Genomic DNA, 16,313 nt, shown 5'->3' on the forward strand with positions numbered 1-16,313 from the left:
TTTATATATGATTTATACAATATGCATGTGTAAAAATGGTGTGGTTTGTGCAATGAACATCATGTCATTTCAAATAAACTGGTCTCAAATCTTCGGTCCAACAATACTGTCATTATTCTTTGAAAAAAATCTTACTGGCCACATGAACCTTTTAGATACTATAGTGCAAAAAAAAATCAACACCCAATTTTCAAATCCTGGATCCGCCACTGCCCATCATAGATTAGGTACATCGTGGTTCTCCTCTTTTTTGTCTTTTACTCCCTCCATTCCACAATGTAGTGCTTCCTCTATCCCTGTGCTTCAACTTTGACCGTAAATTTAACTATCAAGACCGATTGCTGCTGGAGCAAAAGTTATATCAGTGGATTCGTATTCAAAAGAAGTTTTTAATTATGTAACTTTTTCTCCCGTCGCAATCGGTCTCGTTCGTTAAATTTATGGTCAAAGTTCGACCTCGGGAGGCGCGGACATACTATATTTTGGAATGGAGGGAGTATAGAACATGCAACTCTTCCGACATGTATTTATAGTACACATTTTGTTTGCAATGCTTCAAATGCAATTTCTCTAGACTTGTTGTGTAGCACCAATAATGTTTTGTGTATAATCATGCCATGTTATGAAAATGCGAGAATCGTCCATGGCAATTTATCCATGAACTATTCAAAAAAGACATGACATTTTGTTAATTACGAGCGTGATAAATTTTACTAGGCGACATGGCAAAATTCAGAACATGGCATTTTTATATTGTTTTTGCCATGGCAGTTTCTACATGATAGTTTTTCGGAAACATGGCATTTTTTTAGTTAGCGGCATGGCACTTTCCACTACCGTGTCTCTAAATCCTTGTGTTTTTCGTTGACATGGCAAAAAAAAGTTTTTTCTTGCCATGGCAGCTCCATGATTATTGTGCCAGAGTGTATATATCCTTTTAGGTCTAAATTAGCAAGATGCCCGTGCGTTGCACGTAACATCAAGATCCATTTGTATGACTAGTTTATCTTGTGAGAGAAAAGGATGAACGAGGGAAGGGCTTATTTACAAATGTGGAGAGGTGTATGGGTACCTTTTTGCAAAATTGCCATAGTTTCCTTCCTATCCGTCAGATATAAATCGGACGACCTATATTGCAGGATGGCAGGCACACCATCATCTCCAACTCTGTTTTTTATAAGAGTGTAGATAGCGTGAATGATTTGGAAACATTTTGCATCACGTTTTTTTGTATGACTATTTTTTGAATAGCTCACATGGCAAATTTGTTTTTTCTCGGTATGTAATCACCACAAACATTATGCTCATGTTGACTCATGCTATTTTTTACATGAGCAATTTTGTTATAGGCATCATTGCATTTTTAGTATTGATAACATGGTAGTTTTTTAGGTATCATCGCATTTTTTTGTTATAGGATGGCATTTTTTTATAATAGACTATCAACATGTGTCAACCATGGCAATTTTAATTTCAATAACATGTATTTATCATAGCAAATCAGAATGTGTCCCCATGGAAAAAAAGTAGAAACCATGTCATTTTTTGTACAGACCATGACAATTATAATGTATATTCCATGGCAAATCAACATGTGTCCACATGTCAAATTATATTTACGTGTATAACCCATGACATTTTTTTGTGGGCAACCATGGCATTTATAATGTATATGAAATGGCAAAACAACATGTGTCCCCATGGCATTTGTTATTATTATTTTGTGTATAATCCATGGCATTTTTTGCTTGACAATTTTTTATGGCAAATTTTTGTGTTAATGGATGGCATTTTTAAAAAAATAGACGATGCAATTTGAACTTTTTCCATGGCAAAATTATTTATTTTAGATCATGGTAATTTCTTTTAGTTACACCATGGCTTTTTTATTTATTAGGTCATGGTACTTTGTACTGTTCACACAATTGTTTTTTATTTAGTTAGGCACAATGGTATTTATTTTGTAGCATGATTTTTTTGTGCACCATTCAATTTGTTTTCAAGAGATTTTGTTTTTATTTTAAAGAGCATGTCATTTTTATTATAAGGACCACGTCAATTTCATTTTAAAGAGCATGTCATCCTTTGTTACAAGAGCATGGCATTTTTTATATAGCATTTTTAATGTAGCATGACATTTTTTGCATTTTTTTAGCACATCATGGTAAATTTGTTTTTGTATGGAATGTTTTCTGTACAAACGTCACGACCGTCATTTTTCGTGTGCATAAGACATTTTTTTTCATTTTGCATACGATGAATTAGTTTTTAAACATTACCCCACTATTTGGTCGTTTGTATTCTCAGGGCATGGAAATTTCATTTTTGCTGAAGGCTATTTGCCTTGTACGTGATCAATTTTTAAACTTAACGACCTTTTTTTTTGCCCAAATGAGACAGGGCATGAGAGCAGCAAGTTTATACAATTTGCTGGATTGACCTTCATGAACGATTAGTTAGCTGGAGTCTCCTCCGGACATTAGGGTCCTTAATTTTTTGCGTTGTTACTCCCTCCGTCCCGAATTATTTGTCCTCTATTAGAGCATGTAATTCGGGACGGAGGGAGTATTATTTGACCCTCATTTTTTTCTTTTTGAAACAAAAGCCATGCTACACATCCATCTGAACCGAGTAGAGTGGGAGCATGTACACATACTGCGCATATATAATATTAATAACCCATTGGGCATAGCTTTTTCTCTCTCTTTTTGTACCGTAGCCATCTTTTTCCATCGGAAAGAACTCCGAAGCCACCGTCCCCTCTCTCTTTCCTAGTACTCCCTCCGTTCTAAATTATTTGTCGCTCAAATGGATGTATCTAGCATTGAAATAGTGTTAGATTCATTCACTTAAGCGACAAGTAATTCAGAACGAAGGGAGTACAAAACTAGACAAACCCAGAGCACAGGCACAGCCCACACGCAACACGCAGCACACTGTCCCCTCTTCCTCCTCGTCTCTCCTTTTCTCGACGCCTCGGGATGCCCCGGCGCAGCGCAGCGCAGCACTGAGCTGGCCTTTGCGTAGGAATGTCTCGGCCTGCCGCGGGCTCCGTCTCTGCGCAGCGAAACTCACATTTATTTGCCACCTAAAAGGGGCACGCCTCCCCACCCCAGCTTCAATTCCCGGCCAGCCGCATCGAGAAGCGCAGAGGAGGTCGCCCGCTCGCGACACCACCAATGGCGGCTATATAGCCAGTAGGGCAGGCAGACTGGAGGGGGAACAGAGGTTCTTGTTTGTTTTCTTGCGGAGAAGTACCGTGATGGGTCGTGCTCGCGGCGGAAGGCTGCTCCCTGTCCTCGCCGCGCTCTTCTTGGCGCTGCTCCTCGTCTCCGGCTGCGCGGCGGAAGGGGAGGACGAGGAGGGCTCGCCGGTGGTGGCGGCGGAGGAGCCGGAGGCGCCGATGGAGGACAAGCAGAAGGCGGCCCTGTACGCTGCCATCGGGAGCTTCGTCGGCAAGGCGTGGAACGGCTCCGGCCTCTTCCCCGACCCCTGCGGCCAGACTCCCATCCAGGTTCGTCTTCTTGTTCGTCTCCCCCACAGCTAGCTCCTTCTCTTTTCTCAGCGTCTTCGCTTCTTGATTTATTCCTGGGAAATGTTAGAGCAATGGAGGATTCGAAAACACCAAAAATTGCCCCTTTTCATGGATTTATACAGTCAAATCTTTCCTGTTCTGCACTACATTGTCTTGAGATTCACAGCAAATCGCTGCAGAAAGGATCCCGATTTTTTGCACATCCATCCAATTAGTTGTCTTATCTTGGGAATGCACAGTGAGATGCTCCGAGCACGCGTTCCTCAAACATGCTTTTTCTCCCCAAAATCTCGTCAAATTCTCAGCACTGTTCTTGTGTGCAACCTCTGTTTCCTGCTTTTACACACGCAGCAGCAGCTCTCTCACTGTTTGCTCCATTGTTTCTCGACTGTTTCTCCTCGGGGAACGCAAGATTTACTACTAGTACTCCACTGCTGGACGAGTGAGACGAATCCTCTGTTCCTCAACCTACCTACGGCCTCCCGATTCTTGCCTAATTTGGGAGCTTTTTTTTTATCTCTTGCGCGTAACAACTTTCTTTCCCCGCACATGATAGGAATCTGTGATTTGAAATGTCAATGTATTCTTAAACGCATCCCATTTGGTCCTTCTTTTCCCATGCCTCTGTCCTCTTGCTCTTTTGCTTTGCCCAGAGAATTATTTGTACCAAGTACTAGTGCTACTTCCTTTTTTACTTTCACCGATTTAACACGTGTTACCTTCATACGCAGTTAGTTGGTTTAACCTGGTTTACATCTGCTATGAATTATTTACTCTCTCAGTTGAGTTGTACATGAACATGTGAGCGTTCCATGTCTGTTTCTAGTATTTACCCCTAGTATGTTTTGCTTGTTACATGCCCTGCTTCCACTAGTACTTTTCATTTGCATGCAATATGTAGTACCAGTACAATTTAACTGATAGACGATGACATTCAGATTCGGTGAAATAATTTGTTATTGGGTCCCAATTTGCTACTAGTACTTCTCAATTTGCCTGCAATTTTACTGAGTGATGATCTGGCATTCAATTTTACTGAATTCGATATTCAAATTCAGTGCAATAATTGGTTCTTGGACCCCCATTCTGTTGTTTTCTGCAGGGGGTGTCATGTGACCTCTTCAATGGCGTGTGGTACCCAACGGTGGTCAGCATCGGTCCGGTGCTCGACAACTCGCTGCAGTGCGCCCCGGACGCAAGGTTCAGCCCCCAGCTGTTCGACCTCCGGCGCCTCAAGAGCCTCACCTTCTACGCCTGCTTCCCGGCGTCCAACCCCACGACGATCCCGCCCGCTAGCTGGGACAAGCTCTCCGGCACACTGGAGACGCTCGAGTTCCGCTCGAACCCGGGCCTGGCCGGCGCCATCCCGGCGTCCCTCGGCCGCCTGGCCAGCCTGCAGTCCCTCGTCCTCGTCGACAACAACCTCACCGGCGCCGTGCCGCCGGAGCTCGGCGGGCTGGCGAAGCTGCGTCGGCTCGTTCTGTCCGGGAACGGGCTGTCGGGCTCGGTGCCGGCGACGCTCGGTAACAACAACCCCCAACTACGCCGCCTCGACAACGAGCAGCTGCTGATCGTGGACATGAGCAAGAACTCTCTAACCGGGTCTCTGCCTCCGTCGCTAGGTGGGCTCAAGGGGCTGCTCAAGATGGACCTCAGCAACAACCGCCTCGACGGCCGCGTCCCGCCGGAGCTCGCCGGCCTCGAGAGCCTCACGCTGCTCGACCTCCGGAACAACAGCCTCACCGGCGGGCTCCCCGAGTTCGTGCTGGGCATGCCGGCGCTGCAGGACCTGCTGCTCTCGAGCAACCCGCTGCTGGGAGGCACCCTGATGCAGCGCGGCTGGGAGAAGATGGCGAGCCTGGCCACGCTGGACCTGTCCAACGTCGGCCTCGCCGGCACCATCCCGGAGTCCATGGCGGCGATGCCCAGGCTGCGGTTCCTGGCGCTGGACCACAACCGGCTCTCCGGCGCCGTGCCGGCCAAGCTGGCCGCGCTGCCGAGCATCGGGGCCATGTACCTCAACGGCAACAACCTGACGGGCGCGCTGGAGTTCTCGGCCCGGTTCTACCAGAGGATGGGCAGCAGGTTCGCCTCCTGGGACAACCCTGGATTGTGCACGGCGGAGACGGCCGGCGGCGCGCCGACCGGCGTGGCCGTGTGCAAGGACGCGCAGGAACCGCCTCGCGTCGGCGTGAGGGACGGGATGGATGCGGGTGGGGGGAAGCCTGAGGCGAGCTCGAGCTTCCCGGCGTCCTCGTCGTCGTTTGGCCTCTCGGGTCACAAGGTCGCCGGCCTCTGGTGCTTGGTGATGGTGATGGTGTTGTAGGCGGCAGCAAGTTCAGATTTACTGATAGCTGCAAAGGAGGAGACGACGAAGAAACTTATATAGTTAATTAGGCCGATTTGTTTCGATGGTGTCCTTCTCTTTTGGCATTTTGGCTGCTGCTCTGCTCTGCTCTGCTCTGTCTACTAGGGTGAAGGAGGAAGAACAGAGGCATGAGGAGTCTTAAGTGGTTGCTGACAGACAGGTAGTTTGTTCTTCTGGTTGTAATTAGGCCTGTTTCTGTGTCAAGTTAGAGGATGTGAATATATGCAAACAAAGGTTGACAGCCCTAATCATCTACAATGATGGATTTTCTATTAAGATAATAACCCTCTATAATTATGTTTTTTTAGCACATGTGTGGATTACTTTGGTTGTTGATGAGTTTGTCACTCATGCATGTTTAAATGGATTTTTTTTTTCACTTTAGCCATATGCAAGTCGTCTGGTTTTTAAATTTGAGTAAGTTGATTTCCTGACCGTCAGCTTTTTGTCAAGGTTTGTACCTTGTTTTGTTTGTGTTATTCCACTATTAAATGCATATTCTTGTATATTTCAGAAACGAGCAATTTTGTGTGCAATTTTTTCATTGTTTGTTTGCTTTTTTTTCATCTTCTTTCTTCTCTTAAAGTTTAACCCTAATGACGCAAATTCATTTTCCCTTAGAAAATCTCATTATTTAAAAAAAATAGTTTTTATTTCATTTTATTTCTACTTAAAGGGTAGTACCAAACCACTATCTCATTATTTCTCTGAAAACTATATTATTTTGCTTTTGTTTTTTTTTTCATTTTCTTTCTTCTTTAATGGTATTACCAATGCCACCAATTGATTCCTTGGGAAATTTCATTTTCTTTGAAAATTCCACTATTATATACTTATTCGTGCATATTTCCGATAAGCACAATTTCTATGTAATTTTTTTGCAATTATTTGTTGATTAGTGTTTATTTATTTTCTTTATATTTAAAGGGCTATACCAAAATACTAATTCATTATTTCTTAGAAATTTTTGCTAGTTTGATTTTGTTTTAGTTTTTATTTCTTTTTCTTTTTTTAACTGTATTGCCAATGACACCAGTTAATTCCTTAGGAACTTTCTTTTTTTTTGTGAAAAATCCACCATTATATGCTTGTTCTTTCATATTATTAAAAAGCACAATTTCTATGTAAATTTTGTGCAAATTTTGCCATTATTATTTTTATTATTTTCCATTTTCTTTCTTTCTTTCTTTCTTTCTTTCTAAAGGGCAATACCAATGCCTCTAATTCACTCTTTCTTGAAAACTTCATTACAATGATTTTGTTTTGTTTTTTTATTTATTTTGTTTGTAAAGAATAATAATAACAAAACCACCAATTCATTTTTTCATTACAAAAGCTTTATTATTTTGATTTTGATTTCATTTTTTATTAAATTTCTTTTTTTCTTTTGATGGTAATAGCAATATCACTAATTCATTCATTCTTAGGAAACTTTTTTTTCTAAAATTCTACAGTTTTGTACTTGTTTTTTACATTATAACAACACACATTTTTGTGTAAATTGTGTGAAAATTGAGTTGCTTGCATGAGATGTAAGAATCCCTCACATAAGGTTTTTCTGTCGTCTTTACCTAGGTAAAGGAGGAAAAGTGCTACATGTTTTTTTTGTTAATCTACTATATGTTAAAGTCAACTCCCTCCGTTTCAAAATAGATGACTCAACTTTGTACTAACTTTAGTACAATGTTTACTTAATTTCTTTGACGCACTTCACAAATATGTAAGGTTTGCCTGTCATCTTTACCTAGGTAAAGGAGGAAAAGTGTTACATGTTTTTTTTGCGAACGTACTATATGTTAAAGTCTAGTAGTATCTAATATTGATCTATTCTGCCTCTAGAATTATGGATTCCATAAAATTATTTAATCCAACAGTGCAATTATGAAGTACAATCATTGTATTTAGTAGTATTTGTATTTATTTGTATTTATTCAACTTCTTCGATGTATGTTAATAAGACAATGTTGAAGGCCGGCATTGGAGATTTTGAGTTTGTGTAAATCTAAAAAATAGTTCACTTTTGTAAGTTATGTTATGTACTTCTAATAACATATCTATGTCCGATTCTTTGTCCATACATGCTTATTTGCAAGTCTTCTTTCTATTTGTATAAAATAGAGGACATTTTTACACATTACTTGATGGTTAAAACTTTAGCACATAATATAATCTGTTGCCCATGATAAACTTCGATGTCGAGACATTTCCATTATGGTGGTGTTCAGTTACAAGTATAGCTTTAGCATCCTAGGTCACATCTTTTTTTCGTATGACTAGAGTTTAGGTAAATTCTTTTATATAATTTACCATTATAAAACTAACCCGTATCACATTGCTAAAATTATGATTCTCCATATATGTTTGATTCCACATGGACAAGCTTATGTCAATAAACATTCGAGCTATTGGTAAACAGAACACATTGGACCTTGCATTTGTCGTTGTGATGGATTGTAATACTCCTGTTTGTCTAATCCCTTCTTCTTATGTTTTTGTGTTTTTGACTCACGTGTTCATACTTTTATGTATAATTTTCTACAACTAACTATGAAATATCCACACCACATCAAAGTTTATCAACCGCAAACAGAGCCTAATAGAAAACAACAGAGCTTCAAATTTATGTAGTAGTAACAATGAATACATTTTTCTTCATACATATTTTCCAATAAAAAATGTACGAGCTCGATCAAAGTATTTGATGAAATTTTACTATGAATAACTATGCATTATCCTTCCCGTGTAGGTGCACTGGTTGATGTGTAATTTTGTACAACTATATTGAGTGTTGCGGACTTAAGAATAAAAAAAGAAGGACAGACGTTTAAAGACATTGTTGCATATCACTGTCTGTGGACTGGTTCGGATCAGTTCACAAATAAATAGTGTGTCTGTTTTTAGGGTTGGGGGGAATTGGAATACACTAATGTAACGATCTTGGTTGCATTTGGCAAGTAGTAAAAAATAAATTGTTGCAATGATAGGTAATTCCTCGTACCACTACATTTTTTTAGCGGTAAAAGCAGCAATGAGCACTTGGTCAGTAGAAAATCGTGTTGATGCGCACTTGGTCAGCAGCATCTACTCCATGGATGGATGGATGGACTGCACAGCAATGTCTCTGTTTGTTTTGTTTTGTTTTGCACACACCACCGGGCACCGGGAAAGGCCAGGGTAGGGATCGACGAGCACCGGGGAGGAGCAAGCAGCGGCAGACTGCGCGTGCCTCGCTGTTGATCCGCAAAGGAGCGGAATCATTGGCGAGGCGGATGGCATCGCTGCCTCGATGCCTACCGCCAGCGTTGTCTCTTGTGTGCACACCCAGCAGCAGCACAGTGCTGCTGGTAGCCTGGACCGGTTTGTATGTAGCCTGCTGCGTGGACGGCATGGCGACGCAGCGCACAGGACAGACACAGAGTAGCCACTCCAGCTAGCACATGACAGGCCATGAATGTCTCTGCCCGCCTGCCCCACGGCTCGTCGTCGTAGGCCGGCAGTGGCGGTGGCAGCTCCGGCTCGGCGTCCACTCTACGGAGCCAGGCTACACGCTACACACTACAGTCTACTGTATCTCAATCCTACCCATTTCGCTGTTCAAATGTAGTAGGCTGGCAGTAGCGCACACTTTAAGTTTAAGCAGTTTGTTTTCATTTCGCTGTTCAAATGTCACCCATTCTTCCATATTACTAACTCTGTCATACACCTCATATCAAAAAACAAAACCTCAAATATCTGCTGTTGATATGAACGGAGTGTTTGCTTGTTGTGCTGTAGAAACATATCGTGTACTGACAGGCATTGGCAACATATTTGCAAGGACGAGTATTTTCGACGACTAGCCTTCTGAATAGTGATGATCTTGACGGCACATTCAAATTGTTACGAGTCACGCAATCCAAAGTGTGAATGCCAAATTCGTAGATCCTCCAATGCAACTCCCTCTAGAACGTGATGGATTATGGATGGGCCCATATCTCTACTCCTAATGGACGAATTGGTTGAATAGTCCCCCCACTTTCAACCGGTTTATTTTCAACCGGTTTTTCTTCGTCCCACCTCCCACCAGCCCCTCCCACCGGTTTTTCTCTTTTCTCGTCTGACCGGCAATACCCAACGTATTTATGGTAATCAATCATAATTAATTCAGGTATAGTAATAAATCAATCCAGGTATGGTAAGGTCATAACTCAGGAAATTTTGAATATGGTAATTATATGGTAATAAATTTAAATTACCCCAAAGGCTATCAATCCAGGTATGGTAAGGCCATAAATTGGGAAATATCGAATATGGTAATAAATTTAAATTACCCCAAAGGCTATCAATCCAGGTATGGTAAGGCCATAACTCGGGAAATATCGAATATGGTAATAAATTTAAATTACCATCAGGTATGGTAAGGCTATCCACGTATAGTAATAAATCATATAGTAATAAATCATAATTAATCCACGTATAGTAATAAATCAATCCAGGTATGGTAAGGTCATAACTCAGGAAATTTTGAATATGGTAATTATATGGTAATAAATGTAAATTACCCCAAAGGCTATCAATCCAGGTATGGTAAGGCCATAACTCGGGAAATATCGAATATGGTAATAAATTTAAATTACCACCAGGTATGGTAAGGCTATCGATCCAGGTATGGCACGCCCTCACCTGATCACCTATCACAATCTCCAGCCCCACGCACGCACCAAAGAACCCACCTGGCACCAAACGCAGCTCCTCTCGATCCCCTCGAGTAAACGCCGCCACCGTCGTGCGATCTTCCGGACACAGACGCCGTCGCCGCCTCCTTCCCACCTACGGCGTCCCCCACGTCCATGGTGACGGCGCTCGCGTCCTACACTGACCCTCCGCCTCATATAGGTTGGTCGTTGATGGAGTGGGATGTGCCGCTGCGGTTTGGGGAGGCGCAATCACGATCTGGTTGGGATCTCAGTGTGGACTCGTTCTCTACGATGAAGGATGGCGCTGCCTCCCTGGCAAATGGGATCGGAGGAAGGGGCTCTACGTCGTGAATGTCGGCGAGGCAGCGGCCGAAGGCGAGCCCGACGGTGAGCCCGGGTGTTCGTCCCATGAAATAGGCGGCCACGGAGGGCGGATCTGAGGCCACCCCAATCGCCGGTGGCCCTTCCTCCCATCGCTCATCGCCTCCATTCTCTCTCTCCTCTAAATCTTTGTCGCCCCTGCCTGATTCTGGCCGACGCCATCCGGCTCTCGCATCGACCACCACCAGCACGGCTGCGGACGAGGCGCAACCGCAGACGCCGCCGCCGCCATCCTCATCCACCTCCTCCACCATCCTTCCCAGCCGTCGTCGGGGGCACCCGCCATCTGCGCTCTAGCCCACCCGCTCCCTCCTATCCCCTCCCCCTGCCTGCCAGCCCCGTGATCCATCGCACAGATGGCAGGTACTACAGCGACCTCCTCCCCAGCGGATCCGGCCTCCTCCGATGGAGATCCATCCTGGGCACCGCCTTATTCTCATGCGTGCACATCTATATCAACGTCTCATTCCACCTCACCTGAGCCTTTACCTTCCCACCTCTGCTTCAGATCCACATCACTTTGCAAGGTATGTGCTTGATTGTTCCGAACTGGATCGATGGATTATGCAAGGTACTTTGGGTGTCGTCATTGACGGCAATTGTCACGCCATGCTACCATCGGAGGGGTCCCTCATCGATGATTAGGGTCTTCCGAACTGCACGAGCTCCATTGAGAAGGATGTTTTTAATTCTGCTTTTGCCTACATGCTTTCTTTGCCTATATCTACTTAGCTAATGTCTTCTTATAGATAGTAGCTGCTGAAGTGGTGATCAAAGTTGTTCACTATAAGGAAACAACCATGATAACAAAAGTGTATATTCCCTGACCTTTGACCTGAAGTACTTTTTCATTAGAAAATTGCAACAGCCAGGCATTGAAATTAGCAACAGCTTCGTACGTACTGAACTAATTTGCAGCAACACGTACTGAACTAAGTTAGGTTATGCTCATCGTTCCAACATGCTTAGTGATAACCACCTAGCAAGCTGATCAAACATGAAAAAATTGAAGTGCTACTGCTAATCGTACTATTCTGAATGTGAAAATCTATTTAATTGGCTCTTCTCTAATTGTACACTTGCATAAATCTCAGATCTTGCAAATTACAGTATAACCATAAAAGTCATGCTTTGACTCCTATAGGGCCTTTTGCACTTTAATATGACTAATAATTTGCCTTAATATCACCGATTGTATTACTACCTTTCTAAGTGAATGACATTCAAGAAGGTCATTAAATAAAACCAAGAAATCCTTCTGGTATTGAAGTGTAGGAAAGTTGAGACTATAAAACCAAAAGGTTATATTTACGTTTATTAGAGAAGGTTCTTTACTTTTTATAGGAAAACACAAAATGTTGCGATGTAGAGTCTAGGTGGTGGGCCTCCTTGATCCACTTGGTGGATGAGGGCGACTCCGGTCCTGGCACCCATAGTGCCAGTGATCCAAAAATCATAGGACCTGGATATAGCTCTAGCAGACGTATGCGGCTTGCGCATCGAGCTTGGTCGTCTCGAGCATGGAGATAGGCGAGTTGTAGACCAAGAGCTGGTACAGAGATAGGCGAGTTGTAGTCAAGAGCTGGTGGGCAGCAAGAAACGCATGCACACCAAAGAACAAATCTGAGTCACATGCCTACTTCTATTGGTTTCTACAAAGAGCGGCTAGCTTAGATCTTAGACCAGTCGGTCACTGTCGAGGTCGCCAAGGTGATCTTACAGCACCGCCGTGGGGATTTCTCATGATTTTATGTAGGCAAGCCGCAAGCGGTGGTGGTGATTGGCTGGGTAGTGTCGCTGCCTTGGGAAGAGACGAAGTGATGGTAAAAGTAAGCAGGATCCGATGATTCTTCCGTGGGGATAGCCAAAGTCAAGATGTCGACTACAGACTCGTCGCAGACTTGCAGTGAACCTGGATGCGGCGAGCCTGATTTGTGGATCGATGGCGGGTCTTGACTTTGTTAGGCCGGGATTGGATGGTTGCGGAGGGTGGTGTGCTTGGTTGGGTTCCCATGGAAGAATGTGGCCTCCTCGTGGATCTGGTCATGCCCATCCTAGAGAACATTGTGTCCCTAGCTCCCTCGAGGAGCAAGGACAGTGCAAGCGGCAGCAGGGGGTAGGGTAGATGTGGGGAGGGATGTCGGTGGCTGCTCGAGGTCATCATGATGAAACCCTTGACGTCCCATCTTTATCAATGGAAATGAAAGAGCACGAAGTCGAGATTGGATAGGAGTTTGAGTTCTTTTTGGCACCGATCGGTTCCCCACTTTAGAGATGTATTTTTTTGCGTGCGAGCAAACAGTGGGTTGATTCTAAAAGGGATAGGCACTTTTCAACAGAAGTGCATGACGGACCAAAAATATGACCTCATTTTATTCGTTTGATAGATATCGTATTATTCGTTGTTGTTCGTTCGGTGAAATTTCCTAATATTTGATTGTTGTGTTTCTAATTAGAGCACCCCATAATCATCCAATATGAGGGGATGATAAATGAAAGATACTGATTATAAATTTTGAAGAGCCCGTGGCAACGCACGGGCGTTATACTAGTAAGACAATAATCTCTGATTAATCTCTAAGGCTCATGCATATGTACGGCGAGTGCTGGGAAGTGTGGGAAGTTTAGTACCCTACTGCTACAGTAAAAAAAGTGAGACCTCTTTATAAGGGTTGCTCCATCACTTGCTATTGGGAGCTTGGTAATATGAGTTGTACACGCGCGTTTCTCCTCCTCCGCCGCCTCGCCATGCCATGCGACGACGCGCGCGCGCGGTGGATGCGAGAATGAGCCGAGCCGAAGCTTATTTTTGCCGGTCAGGCATTAGTCATTGAAAAAGATCACCGGTCTTGGTCGCAATAATGACACCACTCAAACGACAAAGCTGCTCAACGAGTGCTTTACGTCGTCTCCGGTGGTTTTTCCTACCACGGGATCGATGTGGCGACGGCACAGATATGGGTCAATTCTGGCGCCCGGTCAAAGTGGTGCAGGAGAGCAGTGGAGGCTGCGGTGGACGCCAAAGGCAACACCGGCGTCGATGCAGTGTGAGCGGGAGAGGGACGATGCTGGGGGCAAAAATTATGATAAGAAGTGGCGCCGATTGAGCCGACCCTTATAATTTTGAGGCGTTAAGCTGAATAGGGGTTCGGCTAGGTTCACTTTTTGTCCTCAAAATAAAAAAATAAAGAGTGAATGTGGCGTTTTGGTGCCCGGGCTCAGATGAGCCCGGGTATGAACAGTAAGGCCATAAACAATTGAAAATAAATTTTAAAAAATCCAAAACAAATTGTGATGCAAGATGCTCAAATGTGTGATGTTTGTGCAAAATTTCTTGAAGTTTGGACATTCGAGGAGCTTGCGGCAAAAAAATGGGCCTATGAGAAACATTTAGAAACTACACTGTTCACACACGATTTTTGTCTTTTTCACCGTGCGCCCCTCGAATGTCCAAACTTGATGAAATTTTAGACGAACAACATGCGCATGTGCCTCCTGCTTGTAAAAAAAAAGATTTTTTAAAATTGTTTTACTATTTTTAATCACGTTATTACTGATTACCGGGCTCATCTAAGCGCATGCACCAAAGTGGATTGTCGAAGAGTTAAAGTTAAACTTTGAACGGATCAGCTCAAGATGCCCTAAGAGAACCGGGACCAGAACGAAATGTTACTTATGCTCCCAATGAAGGCACAAACATGAAACATGAGGGGAGGAGACTTTGTTTTTCTGTCGGTTTGTAAACCTGAGATCAATTCCAAGAGTGTTTATTGTAAAGTTCGAGTTTCAACATTTTTTGCCTCCATTCGTTTGAATCAGATGGATGAAGACCTGAAGAGTGTCACTGGACGAACATCATCTACGGCTGCAACTTTTTTTTTTTTTTGAAACAAAGGCAAAAGACAGGTACTCGATCGGGGATCAGAATGATCGGTGCACGGCGCGTGGTGGTGTGGCGGCGTACTCTGCCCCGCTGCTCCAATCCAAGGATTCCTCCGTTGCTTTGCGGATCAACAGTGCGGTGCGGTGCGGTCTGCTGCTGCTTGCTCCTCGTGTTCACCCATCCTGGTTCTGTTTTCTGGTGCGAGGAAAAGAAACAGTGCTTTTGCCCTGCCATCCATGCGCTAGACGCTGGCCGAGTGCGCTTGATCAGGATTTTATTGAGCGAGTGATCATTTGTGTTTTACTGCTAAATACTCCCACTATATTACCCCCTACATGGATACGCCTGATAAATTAAAATAACTAATATTCGACGGAGAGAGTAGTTCCGAAAATCACGCTCTGTTTCGTAGCTTTGTACTGCCTCCGTAAACTAATGTAAGAGCGTTTGTAGATCACTAAAATAATGATCTAAACGCTCTTATATTAGTTTACATGGGGTATTTGTGTGCAGATTACGGTCCAGGGGTTCGAAAAACATGCGCCTCATTTTTGCTTGGCGTGTTTATTAGTGGGGTCATGAGGTGACATGTGTGCATGTTAAGAGAATTGAGAGAGTGCGGATCAACTATTTAGATATAAGATGCTTCTTATTGCTGTTTCAATTGGTCCTGTTTTTACTCAAAATTCCACATTTACAGAATATGCTGGAAAATACATAAATCACACATATGTCTAGTACTATTTGGAAAAAAAAAGCACTACTCATTTCGGCCATTGGTTCTGGTAGATATTGGAAGTCTTAGTTTTCTTTGATTCAAATTTTGGTTCCAAATTCAACATTTTCAAAAAAATGCTGACAATCTTGCCAACCATAAACGTATACAACAATCATCTGGGAATATCTCAACTCATTTGGACTAGAGGTTTGGTAGAAATTGGCAATTTTAGTTACCCCCATTCAATTTTTTGGTTCAAAACTCACCAAAAAAAAATTTAATATGAGGAAAAAAATTAAGCACGGTTGGGCCAAAGGTGGCCACACGGTTACTTTATTTTGCCACACGTGCACTTATAAGCGGGACCTGCTTGTTGGAAATCACATCAACGTACTTAGAGCATCTATAATGGGAAGTACCAAAAGTGAGGCCATATACGCCCGGGAACACCAAATAGAAAAACTGAACGTATTTTCCACCACTTGTCAGCACAATGTCGCCGCCAAAGTTGCATGGATTTGAACTCTGACGCCGCTTTGCTTTCGGCTAACAACTTGCTTAAGATAACCAACAAGTTTCCTCGTGGTCTCTTGGATGAGGGACCATCTACGCTGGAGAGAACATGGGACATGGTTCGTAACGATTGGGTGTGGCTTCACATAGTGTTTTCACTCGTGATAATGTTTATGAATTTTTATTAATATTTCTTGCTTTTTTGCTCGGTTCCACATATTGGGGCATTCCCAACTGTC

General features: G+C 43.4%; 1 protein-coding gene across 2 annotated transcripts; it reads left to right on the forward strand.

The window, feature by feature from the left end:
* Window positions 1-2,510: 2,510 nt before the first annotated feature.
* On the forward strand, window positions 2,511-6,210 carry LOC119266954 (piriformospora indica-insensitive protein 2-like). 2 transcript variants are annotated; one of them, XM_037548238.1, is made up of 3 exons: window positions 2,513-3,514; window positions 4,638-5,058; window positions 5,158-6,210. In XM_037548238.1, the coding sequence occupies exons 1-3, from the start codon at window positions 3,263-3,265 to the stop codon at window positions 5,859-5,861; spliced, it is 1,377 nt and encodes a 458-aa protein (XP_037404135.1). In that variant the 5' UTR covers window positions 2,513-3,262; the 3' UTR covers window positions 5,862-6,210. The 2 variants fall into 2 exon arrangements, with proteins under 2 accessions (XP_037404134.1, XP_037404135.1); XM_037548237.1 differs by having other exon boundaries at window positions 2,511-3,514; window positions 4,638-6,210.
* The last annotated feature ends 10,103 nt before the right edge of the window (window positions 6,211-16,313 follow it).

The sequence above is a fragment of the Triticum dicoccoides genome, chromosome 3A, assembly GCF_002162155.2.
Source record: "Triticum dicoccoides isolate Atlit2015 ecotype Zavitan chromosome 3A, WEW_v2.0, whole genome shotgun sequence".
Taxonomy (NCBI): Eukaryota; Viridiplantae; Streptophyta; class Magnoliopsida; order Poales; family Poaceae; genus Triticum; species Triticum dicoccoides.

Bases quoted from the DNA above. Each gene is read 5' to 3' on its own strand.
- LOC119266954 (XM_037548237.1), top strand. From the start codon at position 3,263: ATGGGTCGTGCTCGCGGCGGAAGGCTGCTCCCTGTCCTCGCCGCGCTC. The intron at 3,515-4,637 runs GTTCGTCTTCTT...TGTTTTCTGCAG, and splicing joins GCGGCCAGACTCCCATCCAG to GGGGTGTCATGTGACCTCTT.